The 19,671-nt window shown below is 45.8% G+C and overlaps 1 protein-coding gene across 1 annotated transcript; it reads right to left on the minus strand.

Moving 5' to 3' along the window:
* Window positions 1–3,373: 3,373 nt before the first annotated feature.
* Window positions 3,374–19,427, minus strand: LOC137371670 (tubulin alpha-2 chain). Its single transcript, XM_068034467.1, has 4 exons — window positions 19,342–19,427; window positions 7,023–7,245; window positions 5,844–5,992; window positions 3,374–4,699 (listed from the first exon to the last, which is right to left on the minus strand). Exons 1-4 carry the CDS (start codon window positions 19,342–19,344, stop codon window positions 3,722–3,724), a joined length of 1,353 nt encoding a protein of 450 aa, XP_067890568.1. The 5' UTR covers window positions 19,345–19,427; the 3' UTR covers window positions 3,374–3,721.
* Window positions 19,428–19,671: the final 244 nt, after the last annotated feature.

The raw sequence follows: 19,671 nt of genomic DNA on the forward strand, positions 1-19,671 counted from the left end.
TTTGAGGAAAAAAATTTTCACCCAGAGGGTGGTTGCAATCTGGAATGCACTGGCTGAAGAGGTGGTGGAGGGAGGAACCCTTACAATACTTAAGAAGTATTTAGATGAGCACTTGAAATGCCATAGCATACAAGGCTACAGGTCTTGTATGGGACTAGAATAGTTGGGTGCTGGATGGCTGGCACAGACACAATGGGCCGAAGGGCCTGTTTCTGTGCTGTATAACTCTATGACTCTATGACAATAAAATAGAAACCCAGCTATTGCCTCAAACTTTTCCCCTTTATTCTTTTCTACTTTTCTGTCTCTATTTGCGTGTGTGTTTATCACGTATGCATGCTAGCGTGGCCAAGTTGCATTGTCGTAGTCAATGGATTAGAGTTTAAGATTAATAAACGTCTACCTTTCTTGTTTAAAATCTAAGAAAACCTGTTTGAATTGATTTATTTGCCTTACAACTGGAGCAGTGAACAAGGATTCACTGAGGGGAAGCTAAAAACAGTGTTTTTAAAATTAAACGCTGTTACGGTTAAACCAGGCAAAGGCTGAGAAGGAGCCCCTAGCCCCCTCTCAACTGGTTGTAATATGTGCCATTAAGTCTATATTCCCTCACCCTATCCCTTCCGCTAAAATGCATCACCTCACACTTGTCTGTATTAAGTTCCATCTATCTGCCTATTCTGCTAGCCTATCCATGTCCTCTTACAGGCAGTTCATATCATCTTCATTGTTTGCAACTCCTCCAAGTTTGGTGTCATTGGCAAATTTTGGAATGCTACTCTGTATTTCAAGATATGAATCATTTATATATGACATAAAACGCAGTGGTCCCAGCACCGACCCTTGGTGTGAGGAAACATTGATTCAAAGGAAGTTGGTCACTGAAAGATTGGATTACCTTTGCTCTTTGTAGTATATATAAGTGATTTGGAGGAAAATGTAGCTGGTCTGATTAGTAAGTTTGCGGATGACACAAAGGTTGGTGGAGTTACGGATAGTGACGAGGATTGTCAGAGGATACAGCAGGATATAGATCGGTTGGAGACTTGGGCAGAGAAATGGCAGATGGAGTTTAATCTGGACAAATGTGAGGTAATGCATTTTGGAAGGTCTAATGCAGGTGGGAGGAATACAGTAAATGGCAGAACCCTTAGGAGTATTGACAGGCAGAGAGATCTGGGCGTACAGGTCCACAGGTCACTGAAAGTGGCAACGCAGGTGGATAAGGTAGTCAAGAAGGCATACGGAATGCTTGCCTTCATCGGTCGGGGCATAGAGTATAAAAATTGGCAAGTCATGCTGCAGCTGTACAGAATCTTAGTTAGGCCACACTTAGAATATTGCGTGCAATTCTGGTCGCCACACTACCAGAAGGACGTGGAGGCTTTGGAGAGGGTACAGAAGAGGTTTACCAGGATGTTGCCTGGTCTGGAGGGCATTAGCTATGAGGAGAGGTTGGATAAACCCGGATTGTTTTTACTGGAACGACAGAGGTGGAGGGGCGACATGATAGAGATTTACAAAGTTATGAGCGGCATGGACAGAGTGGATAGTCAGAAGCTTTTTCCCAGAGTGGAAGAGTCAGTTACTAAGGGACATAGGTTTAAGGTGAGAGGGGCAAAGTTTAGAGGGGATGTGCAAGGCAAGTTCTTTACACAGAGGGTGGTGAGTGCCTGGAACTTGCTGCTGGGGGAGGTGGTGGAAGCAGGTACGATAGCGATGTTTAAGAGGCATCTTAACAAATACATGAATAGGATGGGAATAGAGGGATACGGTCCCCGGAAGTGCAGAAGGTTTTAGTTTAGGCAGGCATCAAGATCGGCGCAGGCTTGGAGGGCCGAATGGCCTGTTCCTGTGCTGTACTGTTCTTTGTTCTTTGTTCAGCTTGTGGTGCAAGTGTCAGCAAGTATCAGTGTGGGCAAGAGTTGGGTTCATGGTTGTATAGGTTCAACCAGCAAAAAAGAAATAATTTACATTAATGTAGTACCTTTCACAATCTCAGGATGGGTCAAAGTGCTTCACAGTCAATGAAGGACTTTTGAAGTGTGTTCACTGCGTTAAATGACCAGAAATCTATTGTAGCTGGTGGGATAGATATCGACCAAGACACCAGAAAAAACTCCTCTGCTCATCTACAAAATAGTGGCGTAGGATCTTTTATGTCCATCTGAGAGGGCAGACTGGACCTCAGTTTAACGCCTCATCTGAAATACGGTACCTCAGACAGTGCAGCACTCCCTCCGTACTGCACTGGGAGTGTCAGCCTGGATTTTATACTCAGTCTCTTGAGTGAAACTTGAAGCCAGAACGTTCTGATTGAGGCAACAATGGAACTTTGTGAATCTACCTTCAGCATTGGCACATACTGAGATATACATTACCATATTTGGTCATGGAGAGCTATTTCTAATCACTCTCTGTCCCCTAATTTGTTCCAAAAACACATCCAATGAGCAACGAAAGTTGATGAGTGTGTGTAGGGGTTCTAGTGTCTCAGCTCAATCAATGTAAGCCTATTCCTTTTTATTATTCATTCGCAGGTGCGGGTGTTGCTGGCAAGGCTGACTTTTAATGCCCATCCCTAGTTGCTCCTTGAGAAGGTGGTGGTAGAGGCTCAGTTTCTTGAACCACTGGTTGCAATTTTGATACAACTGAGTGGCTTGCCACACCATGTCAGAGGGCAGTTTAGAGAGTCAACCATAATGGCATGGAGTTGGAGTTGAATATAGACCCAGGTCGGTTAAGGACAGCAGGTTCCCTCCCCTAAAGGACATTCATGAACCTGTATAGGAATATAACAACAAGGGGAGGTCATTCAGCCCCTCCAGCTTGTTCCGCCATTCAATGAGATCATGGCTGAACTGTGACCGAACTCCACCTTTGCCCCATATCTCCTAATACTTTCGACTAACAAAAATCTAACAATCTCAGTTTTAAAATTAACAATTAACCTAGCACCAATTACCATTTGCTCAAGAGAATTCCAAACTTGTGCCACCCTTTGTGTGAAGAGGTGTTTCCGAATTTCACTCCTGAAAGGTCCGGCTCTAATTTTTAAACTGTGCCCCCTAATCCCAGACTCCCCAACCAGTGGAAATAATTTCTGTCCATCAACCCTGTCAGTTTCCCTTAATATCTTGAAAACTTTGATCAAATCACCCTTTAACTTTCAGAATTCCAGGGAATACAACCCGAGTTTGTGTAATCTCTCCTCGCAGTTTACCATTGGAGTCCTGGTATCATTCTGGTAAATCTCCGCTGCACCCGTATGACAATCCGACAACATCATGGGCACTTTTACTGATATCAACTTTTTATTTCATAGATTTCTTTTTACAATGAATTCAAATCTTCAAACTGCTGTGGATTTGAACTAGAGTTCTTTGGCACTTCTAGTTACTTTTTCGAAGCAAGCTGTTGCTACAAAATGGAAGGCGGAGCACATCACAAAACTCCAAATCCACCTCAATATCCAACTTAGATTTCACTTAATAATTAGGCGTGTCAAAGGTTTCTCCAATGAAATGTTACAGCAATTATTTTCATTACATGATTCCAAATAAGTACCTCTAATTTAAAAGGCTATAATGTTTAAAATGTTCCGTTTCTCAATGAATATTAATTCAAGTTAAAACACAATCTCTCAATATTAATGGTATTTTATTCACATCTAAAGTATGTCAAACAAAAGTGAAATATCTGCCCTTGGGTTGAATGGAATTCAGAATTCCTCTGTGTTGTCATCATCATCCACTGTGCTATCTGCACCAACCTCTTCATAATCTTTCTCCAAGGCTGCCAGGTCTTCACGGGCCTCCGAGAACTCCCCTTCCTCCATCCCCTCACCCACATACCAATGCACAAAGGCACGCTTGGCGTACATCAGATCAAACTTGTGATTGAGACGAGCCCAGGCTTCAGCGATAGCTGTGGTGTTGCTCAGCATACACACAGCACGCTGCACCTTGGCCAGGTCCCCACCAGATACTACAGTGGGACGCTGGTAGTTGATGCCAACCTTAAAACCAGTTGGGCACCAATCAACAAACTGGATGGAACGCCTGGTCTTGATGGTTGCAATGGCAGCATTGACATCTTTTGGCACCACATCACCCCGATACAGTAAGCAACAAGCCATGTACTTGCCACGGCGAGGGTCACACTTGACCATCTGGTTGCCTGGCTCAAAGCAAGAGTTGGTGATCTCGGCCACTGACAATTGCTCGTGGTGAGCTCTCTCAGCTGAGATCACAGGGGCATACGTCACCAGAGGGAAATGGATACGAGGATAAGGAACCAAGTTAGTTTGGAATTCTGTTAGGTCTACATTCAGTGCTCCATCAAAACGGAGAGATGCTGTGATTGACGACACAATTTGACCAATCAGCCTGTTCAGGTTGACGTAGCCTGGACGCTCAATGTCCAGGTTTCTGTGACAAATGTCATAGATGGCTTCATTATCTACCATGAAGGAACAATCGGTGTGCTCAAGAGTGGTGTGAGTGGTCAGAATGGAATTGTAGGGTTCGACCACAGCTGTAGAGATCCTTGGAGCCGGGTAGATGGAAAACTCCAGTTTGGACTTCTTGCCATAGTCGACAGAGAGACGTTCCATCAACAGGGAGGTGAATCCGGAACCGGTGCCACCACCAAAGCTATGAAACACCAGGAAGCCTTGAAGACCTGTGCACTGGTCAACCTGGGAGAGGAAACGAGAAAGACAAGGAAACAATAAATGTCATTTTCCAAACACAAGCAAGTGCTTCGTTATCTGGTCCCCAACCTTTGAGTGTCAGTCAAGAACCTAAAGCTACCTGCACCACAGGAATGATTCCGATAAATACAAATATTAAAAACTGATGGGCAGGAACAAATGGCCAGTCTACCAACCCCACCCCACACCATGATGGCTGGAGCATCAAGACTAGACTCTTTGTAGACACCTTCCCCCCCACCCCCCACCCCTCCCTCACACTGCGGCAAAAAACCCAAGGCCAGTAAGGGAGAAAATACTCTGCAAAATTCATGTTTAATTCTATCAGGCAAATGAAAAACAGTTCAGGAGATCACACGGACCAAGTGTATTTTTGTAATTCCTTCTTGGGATGTGAGCATCTCTGGCTAGGCCAGCATTTATTGCCAGTCCCTAATTGCCCTTGAGAAGGTGTTGGTGAGCTGCCTTCTTGAACTGCTGCAGTCCTTGGGGTGTAGGTACACCCACAGTGCTGTTAGGAAAGGAGTTCCAGGATTTTGACCCAGCTACAGTGAATGAACGGTGATATAATTCCAAGGCAGGATGGTGTGTGGCTTGGAGGGGAACTTGTGGTGTTCGCATGCATCTGCTGTCCTTGTCCTTCTAGGTGGTAGAGGTTTGGAAGGTTCTGCCAAAGGAGCTTGTCTTCTATGTCATGCAACCTCTGCCCCAATCAGGAACAGGTTCACTGCTTGCGCCTTTCCCAGGAGATCTCCAGGCTGTGGAGAGGTGGGAAGTGGGCAGTTGTCTAGTCATGATGCTTTGGTGGTCATGAGCGTGGTGAGCTTTTGCTGGACCCAGCTGGTCTCTTGCTGCCAGTTTCGTATGTTCAAAGGTAAAGGTGGGTCCCTCATTTGGTTGCACCAGTAGACTGTTGCCCTACCAAAAGCAGACATGTTGGCCCAAGGGGACAACCTCATTAGACTTGCCAATGGACGCAAGGTCTGAGGTTACAACCCATTGCTGCAACATTTCCTAAATCATCAAGTCAACACCCTAGGTGCTCCCTGCAGCACGCACATCATCCACCCCCAATACACATCAGACCGACGTCATTCTGCAACTGAGCTGTAAACATCAATATCCATACCATCTTGCGAAGTCTTTCCAGGACGGGGTCAATCAGCTCTTTGCCGATGGTGTAGTGCCCACGGGCGTAGTTGTTGGCAGCATCTTCCTTCCCGGTGATCAGCTGCTCAGGGTGGAACAGCTGATGATAGGTACCAGTACGGACCTCATCTGCAAAACGAAAAGTTCAATAAGTTACACTGACCACATACTCGGATTCATATGTGGAGAGAGTGGAGAAGCTGCAATTGGTCTCCTTAGAGCAGAGAAGGTTAAGGGGAGGTTTAATAGAGGGGTTCAAAATCATGAGAGATTTTAATAGCGTAAATAAGGAGAAACTGTTTCCACTGGCAGGAGGGTCGGTAACCGGAGGACACAGATTTAGCGTAATTGACAAAAGAACCAGAGAGGAGACCAGGATATTTTTTTTTACACAGTGAGTTGTTGTGATCTGGAATGCGCTGCCTGAAAGGGCGGTGGAAGCAGATTCAATAGGGACTTTTAAATTGGATATACGCTCGAATGGGAAAAATTTGAAGGGCTATGCGGAATGAGCAGGGGGGAGTGGGACTGATTAGATAGCTCTTTCAAAGAGCTGGCACAAGCACGATGGGTCGAATGGCCTCCTTCTGTGCTGTGTCATTCTATGCTGCATTGTGCTGCATTTCATTTCAACATTCACCCCAGATTAAATGTAGTTACATTTATTCTTTAATCTCAGTGAAGAGGGAGCAACACATATGTCCAATATTAATCCCAATCAGTATATCAAGGCAAGCCCTTGACTGTAGTACATATCAATCTCCACTTCTGTCTGGTACAGAGAGATAAGCAGTCCTGTCAGAATTTCTTACTCTCATAGATTGCTGTCCCACCTTTCAGTGATTCAAACACAATCAGACGTTCAGGGAAGGGAAGTACCTGGTCAAGAGTCTTGTACCGAGAGTTAGAATCACAGAATGATACAGAAGTAGCCAGTTTGGCTCACTGCGCCTGTGCTGGCTCTTTGATCCAATTAGTCTCGCTCTCTTCCCCCAGAGCTCCGCAAAAATTTCTTCCTTTTCATATACTTATCCAATTCCCTTTTGAAAGTCCCTATTGAATCTGCTTCCACTGCCCTTTCAGGCAGCGCATTCCAGATCACAACAGCTCTCTGCGTAAAAGTTTCAGTAGTGTTTTATAGATCAGTATTTCCCATTACCAATCACAGATGGTTCCAAGTCCAGAAAGATTGCCCTGGGCACATGTTTCCCAGTTCCCGTTTCACAGAAGAAGGTGTCGAAGGACTCGTCTGCCCCTCCAATACTTCTGTCATCAGATTTGTGTCCATCAGGCTGGATGCCATGCTCCAGACAGTACAGCTCCCAGCAGGCATTGCCCATCTGGACACCAGCCTGACCAATATGGATGGAGATACATTCACGCTGCAAAAGAAGTCATGAACAATTAGTGGGATGTGAGATAGGCCCTGAATGATTACAGCCAACTCCAGGTATATCGAAACAGGCCAGGATCTTCAACGGCATCTTCCAAACCCACGACCTTTACCATCTAGAACATACGAATTAGGAGCAGGAGTAGGACACTCGGCCCCTCGATCTGATTGATTGTAACCTCAACTCCACTTTCCCATTTACCCCCGATAACCTTTCACCCCCTTGCTTATCAAGAATCTATCTACCTCTGCCTTATAAATATTTAAAGACTCTTCTTCCACTGCCTTTTGAGGAAGAGAATTCCAAAGACTCACCACCCTCTGAGAGAAAAAAATTCGCCTCATCTCTGTCTTAAATGGGTGACTCCTTATTTTTAAATAGGGAGCACTAGTTCTAGATTCTCCTACAATGGGAAACATCCTTTCCACATCCACCCTGTCAAGACCGCTCAGGATCTTATATGTTTCAATCAAGTCGCCTCTTACTCTTCTAAATTCCAGCGGATACAAGCCTAGCCTGTCCAATCTTTCCTCATAAGACAACCCGCACATTACAGCTATCAGAGCTCTGCAATCTCTCGCCATTTAGATAATATGCTTCTTTTTTATTCTTCCTGCCAAAATGGACAATTTCACATTTTCCCACATTATACTCCATTTGACGGATCTTTGCCCACTCACTTAACCTATCTCTCTCCCTTTGTAGCCTCCTTATGTCCTCTTCACAACTTACTTTCCTACCTATCTTTGTGTCACCAGCAAATTTAGCATCCAAGTCATTTATATAAATTGTAAAAAGTTGAGGCCCCAGCACTGATCCCTGTGGCACACCACTCATTACATCTCGCCAACCATAAAAACCAGAAAATGACCCATTTATGTCTACTTTGTTCACTGTTAGCTAGCCAATCTTCTATCCATGCCAGTAAATTACCCCTTACACCATGACCTTTTATTTACCACAATAACCTTTGATGTGGCACCTTATCAAATGCCTTCTGGAGATCTAACTACAATACATCCACAGCACATGTTACAAGAACAAGGGCTGTAGGCACATGGGAATACCACCGTCTGCAAGTTCCACACACTATCCTGACTTGTAAATATATCACAATTCCTTCAGTATTGCTGGGTCAAAATCCTGGAACTCCATCCCTAACAGCACTGTGGGTGTACCTGCCCCACTTGACTGCAGCGGTTCAAGAAGGAAGCTCACCACCACCTTCTCAAGGGCAATTTGGGATGGGCAATGAATACTGGCCTTGCCAGCGATGCTCACATCCCATGAATGAATAATAAAATAAAGGTATGTGCAACCTCGCATTTAGAATTGGACAACTAAAACAGGTGAGGACTTAAATCAAAAGTTTAAAACAAAAGGCTGAGAGGCACCCTGAGAGAGGTCTTTAAAATTAGACATAGAGAAAATACTTCCACTTGCTGGGGAGACCAAAACAAGCAGAACAGAAATATAGGATAGTCATGGTGGCATAGCGGTAATGTCATTGGACTAATAATCCAGAGGCTCAGGCTAATGCCCTTGGGCCACAGGTTAATATCACACCATGGCATCTGGTGGAATTTAAATTCAATTAATTTTAAAAAATCTGAAACTGAAAGATTGTTTCAGTAATGGTGCCATGAAACGATCATTGATTGTCATAAAAACCCATCTGGTTCACTAATGCTCTTTAGGGAAGGAAATCTGCCGTCCTTACTTGGTCTGGCCTACATGTCTGCCGTGCCAGTGACACCCACGTCCCATGAAAGGATAAAAAAAACAAATAAATTCAATAAGGAATCAATAAGGAATTCAAACATAGGGTAGTGAGAATGTGGATCTCACTCCCACAAGGAGTGGTTGAGGTGAATAGCATTTAAGGAGAAGCTAGATAAATACATGATTGTTAAGGAATAAAAGGATATGTTGATAGGGTGGGAGGTGGGTTGTGTTGTGCATGGACCAGTTGGGACAAATGGCCTGTTTCTGTGCCATACATTCTTTTGTAATTCGACATAATCTTCTCCATTATTTTCTCATCCCATGTCCATATTCCTGTCAATTCTACATGCCATTGGGTTTTCCATAAGTCTCCTGTACCCTTTCAGACTCGCAAATAGGTTGGGAACATAGAAACAGGAGTAGGCCAACTAGTTCGTCCAGCTGTTCCGCCATTCAATGACATCATGGCTGACCTGTGACGTAACTCCGTATACCCACCTTTGCCCCAGGTACAACAATGTTGCATCTGTATAGCACCTTTAACAGAATAAAACAATGCAAGGTGCTTCACAGGAGCATTATAAAGCAAAATTTGACTGAGCCACATAAGGAGATATGAGGACAGGTGACTAAAAGCTTGGTCAAAGAGGTCGGTTTGAAGGAGCATCTTAAAGGGAGGAGAGAGAGGTAGAAAGGTTTAGGGAGAGCATTCCAGAGGTTAAGGCACAGCTAGCTGAAGGCACGGCTGCCAATGTTGGAGCAATTAAAATCAGGGATACACAAGAGGCCAGAATTAGAGGAGCACTGGGATCTCGGAGGGTTGAAGGACTGCAGGGGATTACAGTATTAGGGAGGGGTGAGGCCATGAGGGATTTGAAAACAAGGATGATATCTCTTAAACAAAAACAAGAAATGCTGGATTCACTCAGCAGGTCTGGCAGCATCTGTGGAAAGAGAAGCAGAGTTAACGTTTCGGGTCAGTGACCCTTCTTCGGAACTCCAATGAAGGTGAACGAGGTAAAAGAGACAAACGAAAATCCCGTCGGAGAGAGGAGCAGAACTTCCTCAAGGTAAGCATTCCTGGAAGAGAAGTGGCAGTGAATTAAACACTAAAATAAAAGCAAAATACTGCGGATCCTGGAAATCTGAAACAAAAACAAGAAATGCTGGATTCACTCAGCAGGTCTGGCAGCATCTGTGGAAAGACAAGCAGAGTTAACGTTTCGGGTCAGTGACCCTTCTTCGGAAGTTCCGAAGAAGGGTCACTGACCCGAAACGTTAACTCTGCTTGTCTTTCCACAGATGCTGCCAGACCTGCTGAGTGAATCCAGCATTTCTTGTTTTTGTTTCAGATTTCCAGCATCCGCAGTATTTTGATATCTCTTAATATCTTTGGTTAACAAAAATCTATCAATCTCGGATTTAAAATTTACAATTTATCTGGCATCAATTACTGTCTGCGGAAGAGAGTTCCAAACTTTTACCACCCTTTTCTTAAAGAAATGATTCCTATTTTCACTCCTGAAAGACGTGACTCTGATTTTTAGATCATACCCCCTGGTCCGAGGCTTACCAACAAGTGCAAATAGTTTTTCTCCATCTACCCTCACTGTTCCCCTTAATATCTTGGAAACTTCAATCAAATCACTCCTTAACCTTCTAAATTTCAGGAAATACAATCCTAGTTTGTGTCAACTCTCCTGGTTATTAAACCCTTGGAATCCAGGGACTGGATTTTATTAGCGTGCGGCGCAGGCTTTGAACTTGACGGCCTTCCGACACAGTAGTGCCACCACCGAGCCCCCGTGATATTATGCGAGGGGGCCCCCGATGACATAAAGGGGGCGACAGCCACGTCCCCAACAGCGTCCGGTGCCACCGCGCAGGCGGCAGCACCATTTTTAAAGGGCTTTTAAAGCCCCGCACTGACATTTAAATATTTAAATGTCCCAGTCTCCAGGAAATAAAAATAAAAGTTTACTTCAACTGTAAATCCCGTCTCCCACTCCCACAATGGGTAATATATATAGATTTCTCTCTCCCCCTCATAATAAATTGTTATTGATATCCCAAACTTTCCCCCCGAAATTTGTTCCCTTTGACCCTCAACCCCTTTCCACCATCCCACAGGCAATATAAAAATTGTTTTCTCCGCTCCCCCACTCCTCCCGCCTGAAAGTTTTATTCCTACCCCCCTCCCCATCAGGTTCTCGCTTCGGAACTCCGTGTGGAGGTGCATTCGACAGCCATAAAATCAGCGTGGGACTGCTGCCGCCAGCAGGTTAGTTCATTTACATCTCATTTTTGTTAATTTAAATATTTAAACGAAGGACCTGCCGCCAAGCAGTGGGGAGGCTGCACCAAGGTCCTCCCGCCGCCAATAATATGCGGTGGGCCCTTTTTGATGTCAGGAGTCGAGGCGGGCCTCTCCCCACAGAATTTTACGGAACCCCCACCGCAACCCACAGCGTCAAGGGGCTGGTAAAATTCAGCCCCAGGTATCATTCTGGTAAATCTACATTGAACTCCCTCGAAGAGCTTCCGAGGGTGTGGTGACCAGGACTGCTCCCAGTACTGCGGATGTGGTCGAACCAGGGCTTTGTATAGCATAGCTACATGGGTTGAGCAGTACCTGATGGGACTGAAGGCAACACAGGATGACCAGCCACCAGGCAATTTAAGACTGAGATGAGGAGGAATCTCTTTACTCAGAGGGTGGGTGAATCTTTTTTTTATTCGTTCTTAGAATGTGGGCGTCACTGGCCAGGCCAGCATTTATTGTCCATCCCTAATTGCCCTTAAGAAGCTGCTGGTGAGCTGCCTTCTTGAACTGCTGCAGTCCATGTGGGGTAGGTACACCCACAGTGCTGTTAGGAAGGGAGTTCCAGGATTATGACCCAGTGACAGTGAAGGAACGGCGATAAAGTTCCAAGTCAGGATGGCGTATGGCTTGGAGGGGAACTTGCAGGTGCTGGTGTTTCCATGCATCTGCTGCCCTTGTCTTTCCAGGTGGAGTTCGCGGGTTTGGAAGGTGCTGTCTAAGGAGCCTTGGTGCGTTGCTGCAGTGCATCTTGTAGATGGTACACACTGCTGCTACTGTGCACCAGTAGTGGAGGGAGTGAATGTTTGTAGATGGGGTGCCAATCAGGTGGGCTGCTTTGTCCTGGATAGTGTTGAGCGTCTTGAGTATTGTTGAAGCTCCACCCATCCGGGCAAGTGGAGAGTATTCCATCACACTCCTGACGTGTGCCTTGTAGATGGTGGACAGGCTGAGGTGTCAGGAGGTGATTTACTCGCCGCAGGATTCCGAGCATCTGACCTGCTCTTGTAGCCACGGTATTTATATGGCTACTCCAGTTCAGTTTCTGGTCAATGGTAGCCCCTCGGATGTTGACAGTTGGGGATTCAGCAATCATAATGCTGTTGAATGTCAAAGGGAGGTGGTTATATTCTATCTTGGTGGAAATGGTCATTGCCTGACACTTGTGTGGCACAAATGTTACTTGCCACTTATCAGCCCAAGCCTGGATATTGTCCAGGTCTTGCTGCATTTCGACACGGACTGCTTCAGTCTCCGAGTTGCGAATGGTGCCGAACATTGTGCGTCATCAGCGAACATTCCCACTTCTGACCTTATGATTGAAGGAAGGTCATTGATGAAGTAGCTGAAGATGGTTGTACCTAGGACACGACCCTGAGGAACTCCTGCAGTGATGTCCTGGAGCTCAGATAATTGACCTCCAACAACCACAACCATCTTCCTTTGCGTTAGGTACAACTCCAACCAGCAGAGAGTTTTCCCCCGATTCCCATTGACTCCAGTTTTGATAGGGCTCCTTGATGCCATACTAGGTCAAATGCTGCCTTGATGTCAAGTGCAGTCACTCTCACCTCAACTCTTCAACTCTTTTGTCAATGCTTGAACCAAGGCTGTAATGAGGTCAGGAGCTGAGTGGCCCTGGCAGAACTCAAACTGAGCATCAATGAGCAGATTTTTGCTAAGCAAGTGCCGCTTGATAGCACTGTTGATGACATCTTCCATCACTTTACTGATAATTGAGAGTTGACTGATGGGATGGTAATTAGCCGGGTTGCAGTTGTCCTGTTTTTTGTGTACAGGACATACCTGGGCAATTTTCCACATTGCAGTGTAGATGCCAGTGTCATAGCTACACTGGAACAGCTCAGCTAGGGGCACGGCAAGTTCTGGAGCACAGGTCTTCAATATTATTGCCGGAATATTGTCAGGGCCCATAGCCTTTGCAGTATCCAGTGCCTTCAGTCGTTTCTTGATATCAGGCAGAATGAATCGAATTGGCTGAAAACTGGCATCTGTGATGCTGGGGACTTCAGGAGGAGGCCGAGATGGATCATCAACTCGGCACGTTTAGCTGAAGGTTGTTGCAAATGCTTCAGCTTCATCTTTCACACTGATGTGCTGGACTCTCCTGTCATTGAGGATGGGGATATTTGTGGAGTCCCCTCCTCCAGTTAGTTGTTTAATTGTCACCACCATTCACGACTGGATGTGGCAGGACTGCAGAGCTTAGATCTGACTGCTTAGCTCTGTCTAATGCATGCTGCTTATCCAGTTTGGCACGCAAGTAGTCCTGGGTTGTAACTTCACCAGGTTGATACCTCATTTTGAGGTATACCTGGTGCTGCTCCTGGCATGCCCTCCTTTATTTGTTATTGAGCCAGGGTTGGTTCCCCCGGCTTGATGGTGATGGTGGAGTGGGGGATATGCCAGGCCATGAGGTTACAGATTGTGGTTGACTACAATTCTGCTGCTGCTAATGGCCCACAGCGCCTTCTGGATGCCCAGTTTTGTATTGCTAGATCTGTTCGTAATCTATCCCATTTAGCACGCTGATAGTGCCACAAAATAATGGAGGGTGTTAATGTGAAGACAGGACTTTGTCTCCAGAAGGACTGTGTGGTGGTCACTCCTACCAATTCCAACATGGACAGATGCATCTGCGCGAGGCAGATTGGTGAGGATGAGGTTAAGTATCTTTTTCCCCCTTGTTGGTTCCCTCATCACCTGCCACAGACGCAGTCTAGCAGCTATGCACTTTAGGACTCGGCCAGCTCGGTCAGTAGTGGTACTATTGAGCCAGTTTTGGTGATGGACATTGAAGTCCCCCCACCCAGAGTACATTCTGCACCCTTGCCACCCTCAGTGTTTTTTTCAAGTGTTGTTCAACATCGAGGAGTACTGACTCATCAGCTGAGGGAGGGCGGTGGGTAGTAATTAGCAGGAGTTTTCCTTGCCCATGTTTGACCAGATGCCATGAGACTTCATGGGATCTGGAGTCAATGTTGAGGACTCTTCGGGCTCCTTCCTGACTGTATACCACTGTGCCATCACCTCTGCTGGGTCTGTCCTGCCGGTGGGATAGGATGTACCTGGGGATGGTGATGGTATTGTCTGGGACATTGTAAGGTATGATTCCATGAGTATGACTATGTCAGGCTGTTGCTTGACTGGTCTGTGGGACAGCTCTCCCAACATTGGCACAAGCCCCCAGATGTTAGTAAGGAGGACTTTGCAGGGTCGACAGGGCTGGGTTTGCCGTTGTCACAGTGTCGCAGTGGTTAGCACCACAGCCTCACAGTTCCAGCGACCCGGGTTCAATTCTGGGTACTCCCTGCGTCTGCGTGGGTTTCCTCCGGGTGCTCCGGTTTCCTCCCACGTGCCAAAGACTTGCTGGTTGATAGGTTAATTGGCCATTATAAATTGCCCCTAGTATAGGTACGTGGTAGGGAAATATAGGGAAGGTGGGGTAGGAATATGGAATTAGTGTAGGATTAGTATAAATGGGTGGTTGATGGTCGGCACAGACTCGGTGGGCCGAAGGGCCTGTTTCTGTGCTGTATCTCTAAACTAAATTAAACTAAACTAATATCTAGGTCGATGCCAAGTGGTTTGTCTGGTTTTATTCCTTACTGACTTCGTAGTGGTTAGGTACAACTGAGTGGCTGGCTAGGCCATTTCTGAGGGCATTTAAGAGTCAACCATATTGCTGTGTGTCTGGAGTCATATGTAGGCCAGACCAGGTAAGGACAGCAGATTTCCTTCCCTAAACATCCATTAGTGAACCAGATAGGTTTTTTTGGACAATTGACAATGGTCCATCATTAGACTCGCTTTTTAATTCCAGAATTTTTTATTAATTGAGTTCAAATTCCACCTTCTGCTGTGGTGGGATTCAAACCCATGTCCCCAGAACAGTACCCTTGGTCTCTGGGTTACTAGTCCAGTGACAATATCACTGCGCCACCGCCTACCCCTGTAATCTATGGAATTCTTTACCGCAGAAGCTCAATCACTGAGTATGTTCAAGACAGCAATCGATAGATTTCTGGATACTAATGACATCAATAGATATGGGGATAGTGGAGAAAAATGGCGTAGAGGTAGATGATCAGCCATGATCTGTTTGAATGGTGGAGCAGTCTCGACAGGCCGAATGGCCTACTCCTGCTCCTGTTTCCGATGTTCCTATAAGGGACACACAGGAGACGAGAACAGAGGTTCATGTAAGGGTGGTGGATGCAGATTCAATAGGTACCTGAAGGGGAAAAATTTGCAGGGCTTCGGAGAAAGGCAAGGGAGTGAGACTAATTGTCTCTGTTCCACCGGTAGGACAGACCCAGCAGAGGTGGCGGAACAGTGATATACAGTCAGGAGGGAGCCCAGGGAGTCCTCAACATCAACTCCAGACCCCATGAAGTCTCATGGCATCTGGTCAAACATGGGCAAGGAAACCTCCTGCTGATTACCACCTACTGCCCTCCCTCAGCTGATCAGTCAGTACTCCTCTATATTGAACACTACTTGGAAAAAGCACTGACGATGGCAAAGGCACAGAATGTATTCTGGGTGGGGGACTTCAATGTCCATCACCAAGAGTGGCTCAATAGTACCACTACTGACCGAGCTGGCCAAGTCCTAAAGGACATAGCTGCTAGACTGGGTCTGTGGCAGGCGTTGAGGGAGCCAACAAGAGGGAAAAATATACTGCTCTGTCAAAGAGCTAGCACAAGTATGATAGGTCTAATGGCCCCTTTCTGTGTTGTTATCATTCTATGATTCTAACCTGCCCCTGTTCTCTAAAACTTCCTCTTTAATCCTCTCTATCGAGTCACTTCCATCTTTGCTTTCAAAATACTCTGGAATATTTTTCTCTTCAATGTCACCTTGGCTCTGCGGTAGCACTCTTGCCTCTTGGTCCTGGATTCAAGCTCCACTCCAATGAAGAATCCAATGCCTAACCTAGGATGACACATCAGTACTCAGGGAGTGTTGCATTGTCAGAGGTGCTGTTTTACACCTGCACGCTCAGTTGATGCAATGGCACTATTCGAAGAAGAACAGAGGAGTTCTCCCGAGATCCTGGCCAACATCGATTTCTCAAATAATCTGACTGAAATTAATAACCTGGTCATTCATATGCCCTTAGTGTGATCTTGCTGTACAGCCGGTTTGCCTATCTAATAGAAACTACATTTCAAAATAATTTATTGGCTATGAAACACTTTGGGACATTCTGAAAATGTGAAAGACGCTATATAAATACAATTGCGTAAAAAAAGTGTCCTAGGCCCAATCATTTCAGTCCCAGGACATCATTGAGGAGTTCCTCAGGGCAGTGTCCTAGGTCCAGCATCTTCAGCTGCTTCATCAATGAACTTCCCTCCATCATAAGGTCAGAAGTGGGGATGTTTGCTGATGATTGCACAATGTTCAGCACCATTCGCGACTCCTCAGTTACTGAAGCAGCCCATACCCATATGCAGCAAGACCTGGACAACATCCAGGCTTGGGCTCATAAGTGGCAAGTAACGCCACACAAGTGCCAGGTAATGACCATCACAAACAAGAAAGAATCTAACCATTTCAACTTGACAGTCAATGGCATTACCATTGCTGAATCCCCCACTCTCAACGTCCTTGGGGTTACCATTGACCAGAAACTGAACTGGACAAGCCACGTCAATGCTGTGGCTACAAGAGCAGAGCAGAGGGAGGGAATTCTGCAGCAAGTAACTCACCTCCTGACTCCCCAGTGTCTGTCCACCACCTACAAGGCACAAGTCAGGAGTGTGATGGAATACTCTCCACTTGCCTGGATGGGTTCAGCTCCAACAACATTCAAGAAGCTCAACACAATCCAGGACAAAAACAGCCTGCTTGATTGGCACCCCATCTACAAACATTCACTCCCTCCACCACTGACGCACAGTGGCAGCAGTGTGTACCATCTACAAGATGCACTGCAGCAATGCACCAAGGCTCCTTCGACAGCATCTTCCAAACCTACGACCTCTACCACCTAGAAGGACAAGGGCAGCAGATGCATGGGAACACCACCGCCTGCAAGTTCCCCTCCAAGCCACGCATCATCCTGACCTGGAACTATATCACTCTTCCTTCACTGTCGCTGGGTCAAAATCCTGGAGCACCCTTCCTAACAGCACTGTAGGTGTACCAACACCACAAAGAGTGCAGCAGTTCAAGAAGGCAGCTCACCACCATCTTCTCAAGGGCAACTGGGATGGGCAATAAATGCTGGCCTTGCCAGCGATGCCCACATCCCATGAATAAAAAAAAAATTCTCTGTCTCTGTCGGTGTGTTTGTGTCTCTCCACCTTTCTGTTTCCTCTCCATTTCTTCACTTGCCCTGTAAGAAGCCAAGGTCTCTCTACATGATGAACGCTATTGAAATCCAAGCACTTGTAAAACTTTTCTATTCAGCTGATCAGTTCAAGCCTGGCAGTGCCTGGCTCTGGTCAGAGCACATTTGCATTCAGCGCAGCCCTGGGACACAATGCAATGTCGAGAGAGACAAACATGGAACTGAAATAAAAAGAAACTGAATAAGTACTGCCGATCAGAGGAGGCATACTGCAAAAGCAAATCCATTGCATTGACAGGAGAGAGGTCAAAATAGCCCTTGTTGTGCATATTCTTGTTATGCAAAAGATAGTTTGCATAATCGATGATGACATACATTAGCCTTTTCTGTAACTCAAAATGGAACAAATGGTTTCAGGGACCAATTCATCCTGCCGCTTGCTAGACATGCAAAAGTGATAAAGAGAGAGAGAGAGAAAAAGAGATAAAGTGAAAAATTAAAAAGAAATGATTTAATAATGCATTGTTTTTTTCTTGGGCCCCCAATACCCCCTTGACTAGATACACACACATGTGCCCAATGCACAACTCGCAGCCAGAGGTGGACCACAGTGCCAACACAGGTGTAGCCAGCTGCAAGCCGTGCGCAGATGCTAGTATAACTGCAGCCCAGCTTCCACAGCCACCAGAGGACTGCTGAGTAGAAACAAGAAACTGACCAATCACAGCGCTGCCAGGAAACGGGAAAGGGCTTGGCACAATGCCAAGAAAAAGGGCAAAAAAATGCATTTTGCAAAAAAAAATTATAAAGCTTTCATTTCATGGCTGGCTGCCCTCACACAATTGGAATGTGGATTTAAGATCAATCTACTAGCTGACTGAAACCTGTTAGATTTGATTAATATAAACCATTTGCCTCTTCACAATATAGCAACATTAACGCAGTTAAAAAAGCACCACTTTTAGGTTTATAAAATGTAGCAGCTTAACTTTCAACTTAGCTCCTCTAGGGTTCCCTCCTCTCGCCCCTTCTGAAACCAAATTCCTCCTAGTCCTGAAATGGCCCCTTTGCAGCAAACAGGAGAGTGAGAGAAAGAAAAACAGCGCCCGCACACGCATCCATACACCCATTAAAAGTTTGCTGTGTTTTTCTTAATAGTATTTGGGCGGGGAGAGGGGTTTTAATCCCCTGTGACCTTCATGGGCTTTGGCCTGTGGGCTGACTGGACTCTCCAGGATAGCGGGGTGGGGGGGGGGGGGGGGGGTAACAGCAGTAGTCAGTGAGGATACCCAGCCCCAGTGAATGAGGGGACAAAGTCAGCCCCCATCCAGACACAGATACCCTCTCCTTTTCCTCAATAGGATTCCCTCTTCTTCTCCAGGGAGTAATTCAAACAGATTATTTTGGGAGCATTTCTCCATTGGGATCAGTCTGAATGAAAGAGATTTCACTTGCCCGTCTGCTCACCCTCCACGTTAACCTCAAATCACTGCTCTCCAAACACACCTGGACTCTGCCTCACCTCAACCAGCTTCCCCCAATCTCCAATCATAAGCAATTCTTTCTCTTATAACCAGGACAGACTGCTCAAGTTGAACTGAAAACCTCCAAAAAGCACAAACTCTGATCCACATCTTTAACTTAACCTAAACAAAAATTCCACTTTTTGTTTCAGCAGTTTAAAGGCTGGGGAACACGTCCAATTCAGCCCACTCACCATTTCAAATGTCCTTTTTTCTTTCTGTCTCTAAGCTGGCTGGTGTTAGGAAGAGAGACTGTACAAGGGCTGATCAGCTCAGACTGGGAACAATAGGGAACAAGGCAGCGGGAGAAGCAACGGAAAACAGCTGTCCCGGGACCCTATTTATACAGCTGTTCACGTCACAGGATGGGGGCTTGGTTTCAGAAACATTACAGCAATTAAAATTACTAAATGCTGCAATCACAGGAGAGAGTCTACGGGAAACATGAATAAAAAAAACAGCACTGTGCCAGGGTGGGAGGTAACCCTTGCAGAAAGATATTTGTGCCTTTTCTCATTATGCAA

The sequence above is a fragment of the Heterodontus francisci genome, chromosome 7 (assembly GCF_036365525.1).
Source record: "Heterodontus francisci isolate sHetFra1 chromosome 7, sHetFra1.hap1, whole genome shotgun sequence".
Taxonomy (NCBI): domain Eukaryota; kingdom Metazoa; phylum Chordata; class Chondrichthyes; order Heterodontiformes; family Heterodontidae; genus Heterodontus; species Heterodontus francisci.